Source organism: Lycorma delicatula, chromosome 2 (assembly GCF_047948215.1).
Source record: "Lycorma delicatula isolate Av1 chromosome 2, ASM4794821v1, whole genome shotgun sequence".
Lineage (NCBI taxonomy): Eukaryota > Metazoa > Arthropoda > Insecta > Hemiptera > Fulgoridae > Lycorma > Lycorma delicatula.
This window is the reverse complement of record NC_134456.1, coordinates 109,273,801-109,293,750: the sequence shown is the minus strand read 5'-3', so window position 1 is coordinate 109,293,750 and position 19,950 is coordinate 109,273,801. Positions and strand designations below refer to the sequence as shown.

Here is a 19,950-nt window from a genome sequence, read left to right as displayed (position 1 = left end):
TGAGTAGATTTTACAAGAGTATTAAAAATCATCTTTTGGTTCTTGCATAAGATTCAGGCTCACGACTTTTATATAACAAATTTTATATTAACCCTTTTCTTCCAATTCTCACTTCATTCAATAAATCAACAGCCCCAATAATTACTTCAAAGCAGGTAAGATTAGATTCAACATCACAATTCAGTTTTCTATTGTTTCACAAATTTATGTAAATTTTCTTCCTTTATTTTTATACACAAATTCCTCAGTATATACTGAAGATAATCAAAATGGATAACAAGTTTTAGATATTTATTATTACTGGTTTTTGTAAACAGTCTTAGTTTTTGAATTTACATCAATAACGTTTTTGTATAGCTATTGCTTAATATGTAAAATGGAAGTCAATTAAATCTGTGTAATCATCTTTTTATTAAAGGCTGTGAAATGTACATACAATATTATTTTATTAATAGCTTTTATTATGCACAACTTTACAAAAAAAGAAAACTACAAACAACTCTCTTTGTTAACAAATATACATATAAATAAACAGGTTTCTGTAAAATAATTTTATTATTACCTTTTCGGAAACAGACAAGAAACTAAATAATGCACTTACACAATGTATTTGTACTTTTATTTTCATTGTTACAGATCCAAAAATAAGATTACAAAAGAATACTTCTTACACTTCAAAAGCAGTTGTAATGGAATAATGTACATAATGAATTCAAAAGGCAAAATATACAACAAATTAAGTCTTGCATGGAAAAATACAAAAAACAATAATCAGCATTAATAAAAAAATGAAAACTACTATAAATCTTCCCTCTTTTTAAGATTATATAAATCACATCCATGTGTTTGTTTTAAATAATTTTCCATAAATTCCAGTTCTTCTGTTTTGCTGATTTTCTTATTATTAAAAACCTTGCACGATTCTTCATCAAAGTCTGTCAAGAAAAAACTAAAATTTGTTAAAAAAAAGTCTATGAAACTACATAAATAAAAATATATAGATCTTGTATAAATTCTAAACAATTCATTGTTAAAAATTTTATAGATATAAATTAACAACATGATAGTAAATAATACTTGTACTTTAATAATAGTTTACATGCATGTGAGAATACTTCAACATAAACTAATTTGACAATTAATATAGAGTAGGCCATTCTATAAATTTAACACAGCAGTTATAAAAAAACATAATTTTTCTTACACACATTTTATTTTATAAATGTTACTTTTATTTATTCATTTGCGTGGATGAGAACTGTTCACTAGCACTGATGCTCAAATGAAACTTAGACTAGGCGATATAAACTTGGACTATGAAGGAAATGTACAAGTGGACAATGACTCAAATTGAGAAGCACAAGTATGGTGAAGGGTTTTGGGATGGAAATTGGACAAGATCAAGGATCATTTCTAAGCCTTATTTTTCACTTAATCTGCTAATGGATGATATACTGGTGAGGAATAAATGTATATCATCATGGATATGCTATCTGTTAATGATGTTGTCTACTATACAGCTTCAGCTAATGAAATGGTGGGAGGAAAAAGGGAGGAAGGAAAATTCTGCATGAGAAGGGTATAATAATTAGTAGAGCAATTGCAGAGTAAATAGTAATGAAAAGAGAGAAGTTATTCAAAGGGAAAAGTTATTGGTGGCAATTAAGTTTCAAATATTTGTGTTCAAACATACGTACCGATTGAAATGAAACGTAGAATTCAGGGAAATAAACATAATAAGTACAGAGTATCACATTTAAAAAAAGGCCCAGAAAGTGCTTGGTTTGGTGGCAACTTAATTTAGTATTGTAACAGATAAAAAAAACAACATTTTCTTGATATATATGCTAATTTGGTATGCTTAAAATGTTATTATTACTAGATCGGCGAGGCATTAGTCATTGATATCAATAATAAAATATTGTAATCTAAAAATAAAAACAAATTCCCCACTAATCATTAACTAGTCAATTTTTACTTAGTTTTTCAATTAGTGTATAAAAAAATTTAATTTCAACACATTTATCTGTTGTTATTAATGCTTATCATGGGCTACTTTTTAAAATTTAATCTTTGAATAAAATAGGCCATATTCAATAGAATATAATATGACTTTAGTTGAGCTTTATCTTACCATTACATTGTTTCAAGAGAAGACAAAAGGAAAAATACTCTGCTTTAGATCTGTTGGTGAAGTCTAGAAAACAAAATTTTGAAAAAAGTCATTCAACATGTTCTGTTACAAATTGTAAGGAAATAAATATCTTGCATTGTTCGTATACCAAATGCCATCACTGACAATTTCCTTTCGAGAGTTGGAGTCCCACAAATCAACACTGTGTAAATCACAGCAAACATTATTTTTTAAACATCTTGTCAATGTAAGCACTACATAAATTACACTGGTTTAACACATTAAGAATCACGATAAGATGACCATAGAATATTTTGTGAGTAGTTCATAAGTAGCACTGAACATAAAATATTGGATCCTTTTCCCTTTTATTGTTCAAATGAGGCATGTTTTCATTTAATGGGATATATAAATTAACAAAATACATGACACTGGTCCGCAAACTCTTAGAGACTTCACATAAAATCTCTTCAACAATGGTACTGGAAACGTAATACTGATATGTACTTAGGTATCTTTAATGAATTTGTGCTCCCAGTGACCCCCTGATGAAGTAAGCAGTCATTTTCAACAAGACAGAGCCACTTATTACACATAAGGCAAACTTTAGCCCACATATGTAATGCTTTACAGAAGAAATTATAACATATATGTTTTACATAAATACTTATGGCCAGCCATTCTCACAGATTTAACAACTTGTGATTTTTATTTTTGAAGCTAGCTAAAGGGAAAGGTCTACAAAAACAACCCACATAATCTCAAGGAGTTAAAAACCTTTATTTAATGCCAGTTAGCCAAAAACTCCGGAAGGAGTTTCTTAACATGATATGATGTACAGAATTATATCGCTACTGACGGGCACTTTGAACACAATCTTAAAAGTTACAAGTATGGATAATTCATTAAGTCTTTAACAAGACTACTTTGCTAAACTATGCTATACTGTTTTGTATCTGCTGAAATTTATTATAATTTTTTTTCTAAGATGTAAAATAAGATAAATAAAAAATTATTAAACAAAATAATAATCACTAACTTTAACCAACAAAAGATGCTGTTTAAAAACAAACTTTAGTAGTCAAAACATATACAAGGCTTGGCAGATAAATTTTGCACACTACTGTGCTACACAGAGACAAAAGATACTATTGAGTTGGGAATGGCAGCACATGATAGCTAAACTCCATTTACCAGTCTGTTTACAGTAGCAGTTAAAATGCAGTTGAGTATGGTCAATATGTCAACACGGTTAAAATAACGTTCCGTGACAGAATTTTTAACGGCAGAAAATGTGAATCCTACGAATATTTTTCATCATTTAAAAGCGATTTACGGTAGTGAAACTGTTGACAGTACTGTGAATAGGTGGGCATTAGAATTTTGCGAATGTGAAGTTGGTAAAGCAACAGTTGAGGACGCACCTCGCAGTGGACAACCAGTTTCTGTGACTGATGAGAAACAACAAAAGGAGGCGGATGATTTGCTTCAAAGTGACCGGCGAATCACCCAACAACGCATGCATAATCTTGCAACAATGTGGCAATGCACGGCCTCCTCACCGGATTTGGCTCCGTGCAACTTCCACTTCTTCCCTCACCTCAAGAGATCTCAAAGGTAATCATTACACCACCACTGATGAGGTGATGGAAGCTGTGGCCACTTAGATCCGAGAAAGACCGCCAGATTTTTTCAGTGACGGAATGCAAAAACTGGTCACACGTTGGGAAATGTGTATCAGTGCAAATGAGGATTACATTGAAAAATAAATACTGCATTTTGTAGCTAAGGTATTGTACTTTTATTCATTTTTTATTTCATTCCAATATCTCTTTTCATTCCCATGCTATGCATGTATGTGCAAAATTTTATCAGTCAAGCCTCATAAGTAAACTCTAAATTTAACAGCTCCCAAATCAAGTATAGTAGAATCTCAGGTTGATTTTTAAATGCGTCACTCTGTATTTAGTAATGGACTTGAAAATATTTCTGAAATTTACGAGATTAAGAAAGTAATGCAAGAGAATACACCACTCCACAAGTAGTGCCTCATGGCCATTTTACAAACACCTTAATAATAAATGAAACTTTTATATAATAATGAATTCTAATGAGATATAAAAACGTAATAACGGTTGGTTATTTTTATATAATTATTCAACATGCTATTATTTCTTTAAAATATTATGTTTAACTGTACATACATTTTGTTTTCTTATTGTTTACTAAGTTGCAACAAAATAATAATTGTTTTTCATATAAAATCTTATGATGTCTTATATAAAATATGAGTCAATAATTTTAATAAATGAGAAATTAAACTAATCACCTTTACAATACTTATAATAATCTTAACTATAGAAATCTGTATCTTTATCTCTTTTTGTTTTTTGTCACACAATTGCATTTTAAATTTTATCTTAAAGAACTAACATGGTAACTTTATGATCACTATTAATATTTTGTAGTTCATTATACAGGACTGGAGCTGCTGAATGTAAAAATAAAGAATATTATGTTAAGTTAATCCCTAAATCAAAGCTCCAAACCAATTTAAATTAAGATTACTTAAAATATTATTAATACCACAACTAGTTCAATAAAAAATAATCTATTCAATATTTACCAGGATTAAAAAACAACAATTTTATAATAAATAAAATTCTTATTTTTCTAACACTATTACAATATCTAAATAAAAATGTTTTTATTTTTTTTTTAATATTGATAACCTACCGGTGGGCCAAAAATAACACCGGTTTAAAAGTGTTTATCATTGTCATCTGGACGGATTGTCAACCTTGAATGTTTTGCTTATCTTATCTGCATTTGTTCTGATTAGTAGCTATGGATCACTACACAAAGGAGAATCGCATTGTTATATTAAAACTTACTACAAATGTTAAGTGTTTTACAGAACAGTTTCTGAAGTTTAAAAAATATTTGGTAGGGAAACTGCACCAAATGAGTGAGTCAACTGAACAGCGATTAGTGAGAAAATTTGAAAAAATGGGTGCTGTTTTAATCATAGAACGATCTGGTCATCCTCACACAGGCTGGTCTCTCGATAACATCAAGTTGGTGCATGACCATGTTGCAGTAAACCCAAGAACATCAACTCACCATTGTTCACACAAACTTGGGATAATCAGAACGACTTTAGAGAGAATTCTTGCAAATGCACCCATACAAAATACAACTTAAGCCAAGTGATCACCTTTAGCGTTGCGCGTTTACCAATTTTGTGATTAAATCAAATAGTAAACAGTGATTTTGCAATCGCAATACTTTTAATGACAAAGCACACCTTAATCTTGATGGGTATGTCAACATACAACATTTTTAAACTTGGGGGCCAGAGAATCCTTGAACTCTTCATGAAGTTCAGTTACTTCTACTGAAAACCACTGTTTACTGTAAATTTTGGTCTGGTGGAGTTATCAGCCCGTACTTTTTTGAGGATGAGGTCAGAAATGCAGCTGTGATTGGTGAACAGTACATGCTGACTGAATTTTTCTGCTCACAATTAAAACTCAATTGGTGGTAATAACTTGTGGTTTCAAGAAGATGCAACATCACGCACTGTAAGATGATCGAGAAACACTTGATTTGTTATATGAGAAATTCCCATGCCACATAATTTCAAACCATGCAATCAAACATGCCACAGAAATCATGTGATGTCACCAGTGTGATTACTTTTAAAGTTTTTCTTGAAACTGAAGATTTATGAAACCTCTCCACAAACAATTCCTGAACTAATGGGGGAAGATTCAACAAGTGACTGCAGAAATCGAGCCAGACCTATGTTTGAAACTCAGAGGACATTTGCTGACATTCCACTCATAATTGTATAACATGTGCTACGAGTGTATGTAAAAATGTTGATTTTTCAAAGAAATGCTGCTCGGCTAAAGTTTAATAAAACCAGCGTTATTTTTGCCTATCTACATGACTTGCATTAAAAATTACTTTTTATTTTACCACTCCAAATCAGGCTACAAAAATTAAAATCTTAAGGTGAATAAATGTATTCCTTTTTTTAACAAAGTTCTCATCTTTCTGTTCAGAAATTTGAGTGAGTTACACAATAGAGAACTCTATTAGGTTTATAAATAAAATTAAACAATAAAAAATACCAACATTATAAAACGTAGTTTACTGAATAATAACTGGCAATGATACGTGTAACAACTATTATATATTTAACTGAAAATGCATCAGTAAAAGAAAAACTAATAATGCTGAACACTAGGACAAAAGTAATCAGCAGTATTTTTAATTTACAACTAATTTTGTGTAAAATTAATTTTTTCTTAGAATGAAATAAGTTAAGTTAACTTAAAATTAAAAGTAAAGTTGAAATCACAATAAGACGTAGCAATTTATAAAAAAAAAACCTTTCTAAATTATTTGGATTTCAGAGAAAATTACCAGAGAGAAAGAAATAATAAATAAAGTAATTAAAATAAATAAGCATTTAAAATTATTTTAGTAAAACAACAAAAGAATGAAAGAAGTAAAGATGAATCTCAATACTTTGCACTAAAAATTGCAAACACAAACGCAAATATTACATTAGTTTGAAACTAATATTACATTAGTTTCAACTAATAACAATATTACATTAGTTTGAAACATTAACAACAGTTGTTAATGTTTCAAACTAATATTCATTTTATGTATATATTTGTCTGTACATGAATCTGATTAAATTACATATTTTCTTCTTATTGTAAAAATATCTGATAAATAAAATGGCACTACAGAAGATTTTTAAAGAAAAAAAGAACTGTGGGGTTTCAGTAGCTCATATCAAGGCATTAGGGACATTTTGAGGAATTATGTTGGTAATACTGGAAGCCCCATCCAAAAAGTTTGCCTAACAGCCATTTTAACCACTGCATATCTTTGTATAATTGTGAGGTATGTTTCTTTGTTTACTATGTTTTCTTTTCGAGGAAGAGCAGTGTGTTTTAATTTAATGCTAATATAATTTTAGTTTAACTGTGCATTTTGATGTACATATGAAAAGGAGTCACTTCATGAAAAACAATATGAAACCATCTCAATCAGTTCAAAGAAACAGAATTTGTTCTCTAATAGAAATCGCCTGGAAGAACACAATTTTCAGAAGAAAGTGTTGAATGTATTAAAAATTTGCTATCAAAAGTTCCTAAAAAAGAATTTGTAAGTCAAGGCCCACTGAAGCATTGAGTGAGCTAATTCCAAAACCAATCATTCTTAAAACTGTTATTAATGAAAAGAATAATTTTTAAATTTTGTATACTTTGCAGATGAATCTAATCTACTTTTCACCTAATGGAATCTTAATTACACATAATTCATAAATATGAGGACCTGAAAACCAACATGTAATTTTTGAGAAAGCACATGACCTCACTAAAATTAATGTTTGGGTGTGAATTAATGAAAAATACGTAATCAGGCCTTTTTTCTTCGCTGAAAAGACTAATAATGGATATGTTTATTTTTATTAAGTTAAACTATTATTTTCCTCGACTGGATGAACTTAAAAATGTACACTGAATCTACTCCAACAACCCCACTTTAATGCATAGATTAGCCAGGCTTTGAATGAAAAATTTGCATATACGTGGATAGCTCATATACAGTGGTCAAAAAAGTCCAGATCTAACCCCTTGTTAATTTTTTCTTTTGAGGATACATTAAAAAAATTTTTTAGTTGCAAAAATTATGTGATCTGAATCCCAAAAAGAATTAATTAAGGAAGTAATTACATCCATAACAGAATATATGTTATACTGTGTATGGGTGAAACTGGATATCAGTTCGACATTTGTTGAGTAATGAAGGGGTAACAAACTATCTGAAATGGAGAATTTGACATGTAAAACAATATACGTATTTTTGTTTTTATTTAATTCATACCTAAAACCCACCATACTTTTATGAAGACTATTTATTTTACAGGAATTTGATGATAAAAGTAAAACTGAGGTATTCTCTGGATATCAGCAAAGATGCAACCTGAATTATCAATTGGCTTGTCTGAATTACATTCAGAATGAGGTAATTTAGACAAGAAAGAAAATTTGTGCTAGTATTGGTAGATGCGGTTAAAAACTTATACTTGGAACAAGTTAAAACCACTGGAGAATAAAAGCTACTGAGATTTTAGCACAAGGGGTGTATTGTCCTTCAAACATTCTACCACAAAAATTTCTTGTTACTTATTACAAGATATTAATTTATAATTTTAATAAACTTGATATTACACACAGCATATTATTGAATAAAATTTTGATAGCCTTTAAATGAAAATTATACTAACACATGTTTAAAAGCAAAACTAGTTAATTCAATGGGCCTGCTAAAACAGAACTTCATTATTGTCATCTCTTGGATGATGAGATAAATAAATAGCAAGTGAAAAGTTTTTAAACCCCTCAATGGCCACTAACGAGTGTACTGGGTGTGTGTATGTGTGAGAGAGAGAGAGAGAAAGAGATGATATGCAATTACTGAAAGAACAGGTGGTAAAATGCATAAATACATGCACTCCTGCAAACACAGAATCATAATTAGCATAGTCAAAAACACACTTCTAGAAGATATTTCATGCAAGAAGTTATCAGTCACACACAGTGGTATATTTCATGCTCAAAAAAGTATGGTATGACTTTGAACTGGTTAAAAACAATTACTGGCAAAAATACAAATAGTATTGCAAGCCATCAAACTACTTTAAATCAACTTCATGTTCAGGTGTTAATTTGTTTTCCTTTCATATAAAAAATAATAATAATTATGAATATTTAATATGACTGTATTCATTTCATCTTTTAAAAAGTAAAACATCAGATTAATTTTTTAACTTAATCTTCTTTTCAACTGATATTTTTATACATTACCTACTACAGTATTTTTATCCTATCTTGTCCCACAGAAATTCCCTTTCCTGCTGCCAGTCTCTTAACGCAAGGTGTAGTTAGCCCCCACCACAGTGTATGGGTTATACCTTTCTCCTCTCTGTTACCTAGCAACCACTTTACTAAAACAGTGATTCGGAATGTTATTTATGAGATTTCCAGAAATAAAGAACTTCCTATGTTGAAAGAAATATTATGCATTTTAAAGGAGAGGGATTTATTTACAGGCAAAACAAGTTTCTAGTAGAAGGTAAATCGTAAGCTCGGGTTTAAGTGGAAGAAAATAAACGATAGAAAGTTCCTGCTGGAAAGGGCTGATAGTGTCAATGCACTGTAATTTTTTAGATGAAGTGTCAAAATTAGATTTGTCAATGGCAGTATTTATAGACAAAACTGTGAAATGAAACAGGCTGTAGAAAGGAACCTACAAGCAAAGGCAGAAGAATCATTGTAATCCATGCCGGCAAAAAAACGGATTTGTACCAAATGTTCTGTTGGTATTTAGGTCAAATAAACAGGGTGATTATAACTCGAAATGAATGTAACTAATTTGAAATGATTGTGATTTCGTACCCTGATAGAAAATACACCACAAAATTCAGTAATAATAATGGACAATGCTCCCTACCACTAAGTTCAAATAGATAAGCCTCCTAATCAAACCAGTCAATTTGATAAGCTAATCTACAATGAATTCACTGAAGTACGTAAACAGACACGTAATTGTGTAAGTGCAAATGGATTTTAATGAGTCCCACAAACTAATAATATTTTATGACCGGCCAGTTCAAAACTCAATTAACATTTCTTAAAAGTTGACAGTGTCATATGTATTTTTTTTTTTTGTATAATTTTGGCTGACTGTGTATACATAATTTTAATAAGCTTCAGAAAAAGACAGCAGAAACTATTAAGGAGCTAACAGCTTTATTAACAGAGTTAAAACAATTAATAAATTACAGGAAATTATGACTGCAAAGTAAATAATGAGGTACTCATGAGCTTTACCATGATGAATAAACTTAAATCATACAAAAGACAAACAGAGAAAAAAAGGATTTTGATAAAAATGATGTCAACATTAAAGTATATGAATTCTATTTTTGAAATGAACAAAAATTGTAAAAGTAATGTGAGCAATAGATGAAAAATATGATCTGTAAAATTTTTTTTAAAAACCATTAAAACTTTCTGATTTATATATAAAACACACGCTATTGTAATCTCACCCAAAGAAACTTTTATGTTTGGATTGTCAACAAGTAATCTGCCTCATAAGGAAAAGCTACGTGTTTGATAATTTCTTATATTAGCAATAGTACTAGCTTTATCAGTGGTGGTCTGTAAATATGAATTATAGTGCATTTTAAATACAACAAAAAGAGCTCGGTCTATAAGAAACCCAGGTTAACCGAAACACCTAAAACAAAGAAAAATCAATACAAAAAATAAATATAAAAAACAATTCTCAAATCAAATTAATAATTTGTGACAATATAAACTGTAAAAAAAAAAAAAAAAAAAAAAATCAGTATTAATACTTACTACATAGTACAATAATTACTACATAGTTTGGTAGCACAGGAAATGAGTCACCCCTCTGTGTCCATGCTCTTCCTTTATCCTGTTTTGTGTGAACAAAACAGTGATAAAACAGCGTTGGTGTACACTTGTTTAAATGCAGTTACTTTTATACAGAATTGAATACTAGATTGTGGATACTGGTGTTTTTTGGCGGTTGGGTTTTAATCAACTACACATCTCAGGAATGGTTGACCTGAGACTGTAGAAGACTACACTTCATTTATATTCATGCATATCATACCCATTCATCCTCTGAAGTAATACCTTACAGTGATACCAGAGGCTAAACAGAAAAAAGAAAGAAAGTCTTGTTTACAGTATAGTGCATATGATTGTGTAGTGTCAATTCATTCTGAGTTTCAGTTCATGCACAGCATTGAAGGTACAATTGTTTGGTTTGTTAAATTTTTATTTCTGCTATGTCGACTAAATGAACATATACAGTGGTGACAATGAAAGAAAAACTTGAAGCAATAAGACAAGTTGAAAACAGTGTGCTGTTATGAAATGTACCTAATTATGATGGGATCTCAGTGGTGTTGGATTGGATAAAATCGAAACCTAAACTTGAGTATACTAGTAAAGTACCAAACTAAAAAAACAATGAAATCAGCAGATCACGAATAAGTTAATAATGAAGCACTATTTTTGTGGTTCAAATAGCACAGACAAAGGAATTCCACTGTCTGACCCTATTTTACAAGAAAAGGCTAATTATTAGCTATGCTATTAGGGAACAAGACTTTTACTGCCTGTTCAAATTGGCTAGATAAATTTAAAAACAGGTACAGCATACAACAGCTGAACCTGAGTAGTAAAAAGTTATCTGCAGATGCCGATGCTGTTAATGTATTTAAAACTGAATTTCTTGATTTTACAAGACTCATAAAAATCACATTTTTAATGCAGATGAGTCATGGTTGAACTATAAAATGTTGTCAAATAAGCTATTAGCATCAGAACAAGAGAAATGTGCACCAGGGCACAAAATGAACACAAACATACATCTGCATCTGGAAATCACAATTTCCCCAAATGTGCATTGGAAGATCTAAATCTCCTACAGTCTGAAGAATATTTCTCATATTACACTTCTAGTTCTTTATCATGACAAAAAGAATGCTTAGATGTATACATATCTTTTTAAAAATTGGTTCTATGACAACCTTCTGATAGGAGTAGAAAAATAACACCAGTCCAAAAAAGGCCAGTACCAAGAAAAGCTATTTTGATAATAGAAAATAAATAGAAATAATAAAAATAAATAATAAATAGAAATTGGCACTTGGATGTGCCAACACATCCAAGTGAACTAAAAAGTGGTGATATTTTCATGAAGTTTTTACCGGGAAATGTGACAAGTATGATTCAACCTATGCATTAGGATGTATTGACAGCTTTCAAGCACCACTATTCTGGATTTCTGTTAAGATCCATTTTGAAAGATTGGGAGAAATCCAAGAAATGTGTAACAGATTCATTAAAATCAATCAATATGAAAGATATAATTTAATGGTGCACGTACAGCTGGAAAAAAAATACAGATACTACACTAAATAAAGCATGGAACAAATTATATGATGGGCTGGAATATGGTGGAGAGGAAAATTATGATAATGTAGAAGTCATGGTTTAACAAACACCAAGCTGTGAAGATATAGAAAAAAATGAAATTAATGAATGGCTACAGTCTGATGATATGGAAGTGGAATTGACTGATGAAGAAATTATCAAGGCTGTGATGAAAACCGGGAATGAAGCAGATGATGCAGGGTGAAGATCATGGCACTGACTTAAACCAAGAGGAGATGGATTCAAAGCTTTGAAGGTATGTACAGTAATTATCCTCTGGATTACATGTACGTAAAAGGCAGTTGTTTTTATATGGATTTGAATACTAGTATATACTGGTGTTCTTTGGTAGTTGGGTTTCAATTAACCACTTCTTAGGAATGGTCGATCTGAGGCTGTACAAGACCACTTAATTTACATTAATGCATATCATCCTCTGCAGTAATACCTTGCAGCGGTTCAAGAGGCTAAACAGGAAAAGGAAAAAAGATTACATGTATTTTCTTACATTACTAATCAATTAATTCTACTACAGTAGTGCACGATAGATTCAACAAAAACGTTTTGTCTTTATAGGTAGCTTACATTTCGTGGAAGAGGCAAGGAGGCAACATCATCTGATATCTTACTTTTGAAGAGATGGTATGATATAGCAGCATGCAAATTGCTCTGAAGAAACTGTTCAAAATAAAATATTTAATGTATGTGATTTTGCATATGTAAATTTATGTGTAAATATGCATATGTATTCTTGTAAATTACAGTTTTTAACTGCTTATTAAATATTACTTTTACTGAACTTCATTTTTTAATTGCTTTTTTAACAGACAGCATTTAGCCTTCATGGATAATATGAAAAATTATGTTATACAAAACAGCTTTTCCCCCTTTAGTTCGGTTAAAGAGGGTTCTACTGTACTACTTTTATAAGTTCACATGCAAATAATTTATGCCTATAAACTATTAACAAAACTGATGAAGAAAACCGGGGAACACTGGTAAAATATATGATAGATATGACTGCAAACCAATTCTGGAATTTAGATATAGAAAACGCAAGCCCAGATGGTGTCCAGAAAGTCAACATACAGTATGCTTTAGAATTATATGCATTCTGTTCTTACAGCGTTAGGCTGATTACCTAGTGGATTTGTTGGGCGATGCTCAGTAATAAACCAGACTTCAGTTCTTGAGTTGCAATTGAACATGCTTAGTTTCCTGTTGTTTTGTTTATTGAAATCAATAGCTGTGAGAAACATAATGGTCATTTCAGTAGAGAAACATATTTTTCTCATTGAACACGTCTTTTGTGAAGGTGACAAGTATACTGATTTAGTAAAGCAAAAGTTGTCTGAAACATTAACAAATACTCTTCACTGTAATGTATGTGTTCCTTACTGCAATGCAGTTCGAACTCTAATTGAAAAATTTCAGGCAACAGGCTCTGTTGAAGACATAAATCAAAGTGGAAGACCACCTAAACTAAATAAGCAGAAGCCCTGTTTGATACCTTGGCTGCTATGGCCGAAAGTTTATCAAAGTCAATGCATAAGTTAGCACAGCAGCAAGATATCAGACTTGCTGTCATACATAAAGTTGTAAGAAAACGACTGAAACTTTTCCCCTACAAAGTAATGTGTGTTCAAGAACTGATAAATACAGATCATGCCAAAAGACTAAATTATTGTCAATGGTTTAAATATTTTATTGACCAAAATTCCATAAGTGTTCTTGACATTATATTTTTAAGTTAAGTTTTTTAAACATGGCACAGTTGATATTTGTCTGCAGTCTCTTTTCTAGTGCTTTCAGTCATTCGACCAACCTCAGAAAAAGTTATTCTTCAATTTATATCATAAAATTAAATTATGTAAAAAGTAAATTTATAAAATATTAAAATCACAACTGGTCGTCATAGTATAAAGTTAGTCATGTCTGTTATGTAAGGTCACAGTTGTTATCTGTGATTTTAGCATTTTATAAATTTACTTTTTACATAATTTAATTTTATGATATAAAAATACTAGAAAAGAGACTGTGGACGAATTGTCGGTACAGTTGTATTTAATTTATTTATACATAAATATTGTATTTATTACAGACGAAGTACAGCTTCATCTGGGAGGGTATATTAATTCACAAAACATATGACTATGGTTGACAACTAACTCCTTAGAATTACACGAGCAAAAATTAAAGTTTGGGTCGATGTGAATAGATGCACATTGTGAAAAATACACCTTTTAGAAAATGCAGTTAATAGTGATCATTATTGTGTTGTTTTAACCAATTTCATTAGTCAGTTAACAGAAGTGGAAATTAATCACGGTTGGTTCTAACAAGATGGTGCCACTTCACATACAGCTAACAGGTCAATGACTTATTTACAAAACATCTTTGGTGAATGAAAAGGTTTGTAGCCTGTACAATAGGCTGATCTGTCTACCCCAGATTACTTTCTATGGGGGGGGGGGCAGCAAAACAAGCAGTTATTGCAAAAGTCGACTGACAAACTAAAAATCACAATAACAGCATAAGTACGACACATTCTACATCAGCTGGTTAAAGTGTTTGAAAACAAATCGAAACGTGCGCAATGTTGTACTGATGTTGGAGGAGGGCAATTTCAACACTTTTTATAAACTATTCCAGTTACTGTAATATCTGTTTATATAAAATGAAATAAAATACAAAATAATAAGAAAGTTTCATCATTATAGTTCCATAATTCCAGTGTACAACTTTCCAATCGCACTGTATCTTATAAAGGTCCCTATTGATAAGATAGTTAAGTGCAAAAATTATAATAGAATAAATTAATATTTTTTAAAGAAGAAACAGTTTTAGCCGTACTTTAGTCAAAGTGTCAACTGCTACACAAAGGGAAAGAAATATTAATTAATTTTCTTATTTGCACATAATTACAGGTTGATAAAATTGACTACAGGATAAGTTTGTTATGTCAATTGGAAACTCTGCTCCCATTCACTTTCATATGTAGTCAGTTTGCATATTTCGAACAAGATGGATGAATATAAAATAGAGATTAGAACATTTAAATTTAAGATCTTGCTTATAAATTAATTATTCATTGAACCATGATATTTTCTGTTATATAGTAGTTAATTATTAAAATTTTAGCAATTTTAGCTTAACTATACTTTTAGTTCTAAAGTTTTAGTTTATATAGCAAGATTTGATTTGAAGATACATATTAAAAAAAATGGATTGATAAAAAAATCTTTGGTGCAAATATCTTTCATCTGTAAAATGTTTTTAATTTATTACTTTAATTCTTTATATGCATCACATTACTCTTTGAAATTATAACCTCATTTTCAAATAAAAGTTACTTATTTTTACAATGTTTTAACATTCAAAGTTAATAAAAGATTAGAAAACATTTTATGGCCACTAAAGCTTATTGTTTCATTTTTATATTGGTTACAATTATGTTTTATTAAAAGATCTAATCTATTTATTTAATAAATATAAAAAAAAGCTGTTCAACATTAAAAAAAAGCCCACACTCTACAGACAACAATTTAAAGAGACATCCATTCAACTTGCACAGAACACCACCCAACTAAATTTATTATACCAACAACAAAAGCAGTAACTGCAGCCCATGAATAGAAAGAAGTTATATATATATATATATATCATAAATAGTTTTTGGTAGCTGCAAAAATTTATTTACTTGGTAGGTTAGTTGAAAATTATAATGTAAATTGTCAGTTATATAACCAGGTATGGAAGTCCACTACTCTAAGATGATACATTATAACATAACATGCAAAAGAACAGAACATAAAAAAAATAAATCTTTTCTATAGTCATCTAAACAGTATAGCACTCAACTATGTAATTAATACTACATTTTTTATAAGATTAGAGATTACTCTTTTAATATAGACTCATGTTAGTATTTTTATTAATCATCATTCAGAAACGGCACTTTCATTGTGATCATTAGTTTACAGTAATATTTAAAGATAGACAACATCTTCACTAAACTTTTCCAGAAAATCTAAGGGTACATACATAGTGTTAATGAAAATCCCCAATCAGAGGAAATTGAAACTTTTGACTGAAATTTTTATTAAAGTTTAAGAATCATTTTGGTGGAAAATTATAGATAAAATCATGTTTTTCGAAGAGCTCAAAACTCATGCAAGTACAATTTTCATTAAATCTGCCTCAGCCCAGGTACGAGACTATAAAGCATTCATATGCTTCATGTGTCGAAAAATAATATATAAAATTTATGTAGAAGTAACCATACCAAATTTGAACAATTTTGGCCCACTAATCATAAGTTATTAGCACAAACGGACATCAGCACACATTAATTATTCAAAAATTATAATTTACAAATAAAAAATTAAATTAAATATGGTACCAAAACAAAAGTTTCACTACCAAGAGATTGTAACAGCAACAGAATAATTAATTTTAATTCAATGACTGAGATAGCTACTAATCTTTACAGTTTGAAAAATTCTATTTTTATTTTTCACAAAACAAAATGCACTCTGCAGAAACAGATGTATGTGGAAATACTCAACAAAAATTTAAAAAAAAGAAAAGCAGTAAATGGAAAAATTTGAATGGAGCTATTAATATTCTATTTAGGGTGTAATTTGTTGCAACTATTTATTTCTTTAAATAGTTCAACAAATGTTATTACAAAATAAGTAAGATTACCCCCCTACTTTTTTTGTTTTATGACCTGTTAAAAAAATTATCCTCAAAAGTGAAAAAATGATCTTTGGCACGCTTACACTTATTTCCCACAATAATAAGATATTATACCACAACTGTCAAGAAACTAAAAATTATTTTAAATAAGCTTAAGTAACAAAATTTCTTAATATTTTATATTTTTAAATTCAGAATTCATCCAATAAAGTAGATATATACAAGAAGAAACAATTCAAGAATTTGTATAAAAATTAAAAAAGTAATCTTGGTATTAAAAACAATTATTATTTTGAAGTGTAATGCTATAAATTATTCTTTAACAACAATCATATTTGTACTAGCAAACCAAAGTGGTAAACAGTTGGGCAATAAAACTTCTTCAAGTCAACATTTGCAAAAGAATATTTAAATATCACATTTTTTACAACTTTTGTAAAAAGTGGGTTCTACTACTAAACAAAATGCCAATAAAGTAGGTGTATCACGACGTTCTCCTGGGACTTTCATAACCTACTCTGTTTCATTTGGAATTAACAGAATTAGCTGAAATCCCAGTGAAATCTTACACTGGGACTCTACTACAGTGAAAAGAGGTTGTACTGAAATTTATAGGACATTAATTAACAGTAAGAATTAGTGATTTTTTATGGTTTCTGACCTGAAAAATTGAATAAAATAGGTCCCAGAACCCTATATGCAGTAGTTTTTGAGAAATCTGCAGGGTGTAAAACCAATAAAGTAGGCTAAAAAACCCTAACCCACCGGGTTGGTCTAGTGGTGAATGCGTCTTCCCAAATCAGCTGATTTGGAAGCCGAGAGTTCCAGCGTTCAAGTCCTAGTAAAGCCAGTTATTTTTACACGGATTTGAATGCTAGATCGTGGATACCGGTGTTCTTTGGTGGTTGGGTTTCAATTAACCACACATCTCAGGAACGGTCGAACTGAGAATGTACAAGACCACACTTATTTACACTCATACATATCATCCTCATTCATCCTCTGAAGTATTATCTAAAAACGGTAGTTACCGGAGGCTAAACAGGAAAAAGAAAGAAAGAAAGAAAGGCTAAAAAACCCTGTTGTTTATGTTTGATGTACAACAACTTTGTTAAATGGGTAATAAACACATATACGCCAAATTTGGCTCCGCCACAATTATTAGAGGCATCCGCCTCTTTCCTCTTAGCTATTTCCCAAAGGACAGCATGAGAGGCAGCACCCCTACTCGTATTCAGTTGTACAAAACTAAACATTTTTGTCCATACACAGGTGCTATCCATCCGATGCCCTTCAGTTTTAGTTTAAACACCTTGCCTTCCATTTGCAAGTTCTTGCAACATGACCTGACTCTCCACATTTGTAACAGACTCCTGTTCTGTCCCCTACATCTAGCAGCAATATGCCTATTTCCCAACACTTAAAGCATCTCGCCTTTGCAATGAAGGCGACTTGGTATAACACCCAGCCTACCTTTACACGCCCTTCTTTTATTTATTTGCCACTTGATAAGGCATCGACACCGTTGCCACCTTAGTATTACCAATTGCTGATCGAATACCAATCACTCACAACTCAACTTCCTTATCCTCCACTCCCTCTCTAAAAGCTATTTCTTCCAACAATATATGATTTTTTTATGCTGATACCATATTTTGTCTGTAATATAATTATTCGACTTTTCGGCTTCACTTATTACTTGTAATTTAAATTATGCATCAAAATTTTGGCAAAAACCTTTTTCACTCTTTATACTTTCACTCATTAAAGTGGGAAGGAGGGAATTACAATAAATAATTGTTTAAAAAACAGGATGATACCTTCAAGCCAAATAGTTTTAAACTGAGAATGAAAACAAAGTTAAAACTGTTATGAATTACAATGAAACCTGTTTAACAGACACTTCTATGTAAAGGACAATTTCAAAATTCCCAGACCCAAAGTATAGGACTTTAACGCAACAACCTTTATATAAAGAGTACATGTATGTTTATCTTGCATGTTCTAATGCTAACTGTTCATAACCCTATACATAACTGTACATGCAGGTAAATAATAAGTCAGAGGGATAATCCTTGTATCAAATCATATCAAAATAAAAAAGAAATTATAAAATATTCACCAAAAATAAATGTTTAACTGTTATTTGAAGAAAAAATTAAAATAAATGAAATAAAAAAAACATGGTTTCACAGAAATTGGAAAATTAAAAACAATCACTAGTGGTTAAATACTCATTTAATCATTTTTTTTTTTTAAAGTTTGAAATTTAATTCTACGGTTTAATTTACCTATATTCTAATTTAAAAACTCAATAACTATAAAAATAAGGGATTCTTAATTTGGTACTTTTATTAATAATAATAGATAATACCTGAAGACAGTTATAATAAATATAAACTGTAATAAGTTCCCCATCATAAACATAGAAATGAAAATAAACTACAAAACAACTTAAAAGCCCGGTTGAATCAAATTGTAGGTCAAACCCTCCCCATTTTATGAGAGAAAATGTAAGAAAAAAATCTCCTCTCCTCGGGCAAATATGTAATTTTTTTTCCTACTTCCTACTGAATGCTAAATAATCACAATAAAAATAATGAATTAACTGAATTAATGGATGGCTGGCTAATGATAAGCACATTATTTTAAAAAAAGTCATTAAAAACCTTCCTAGTTATTACTGAATTAATTTTACAATTCATTGAATTAATATTATTAACTTAAAAATATTGGCGTAAAATTTATAATTCCAGTATAGCAAAATTAAAAATTCAATTATGGAATAATAATTCCATTATTATACTAACACAAGATATTTTTAACAATCAATGGCAACAATAAAAAATTATAATATATAAAAAAAATTACATTAAATTAAACATAACATAAAAATTCTGGCAACCAGAAAATGTAAAATAAATATTTAAATATTAATCAATAAATATTTATTTCAAACTTGGACTTGAAATTACAAACATACTCTGTGAATGAATAAGATTAGTGGGAAACAACTGCAAACCAAAATCAGGTGATTTAATTGCT

General features: G+C 30.0%; 1 protein-coding gene across 5 annotated transcripts in view; it reads right to left on the bottom strand.

Annotated features, from left to right (window-relative positions):
- Window positions 1-597: 597 nt before the first annotated feature.
- Window positions 598-19,950, bottom strand: part of LOC142319096 (uncharacterized) — a 31,248-nt gene continuing 11,895 nt past the window's right edge. For 2 of the 5 annotated variants that reach the window (XM_075355993.1, XM_075355994.1), the window contains exons 3-4: window positions 10,278-10,468; window positions 812-935 (exon numbers count right to left, since the gene is read on the bottom strand). In XM_075355993.1, the coding sequence (XP_075212108.1) occupies window positions 10,456-10,468 (13 nt within the window). In that variant the 3' untranslated portion in view covers window positions 812-935; window positions 10,278-10,455. Of the gene's footprint in view, window positions 936-10,277; window positions 10,469-19,950 lie in introns of all 5 variants that reach the window. The other 3 variants (XM_075355996.1, XM_075355992.1, XM_075355997.1) reach the window with 2 other exon arrangements.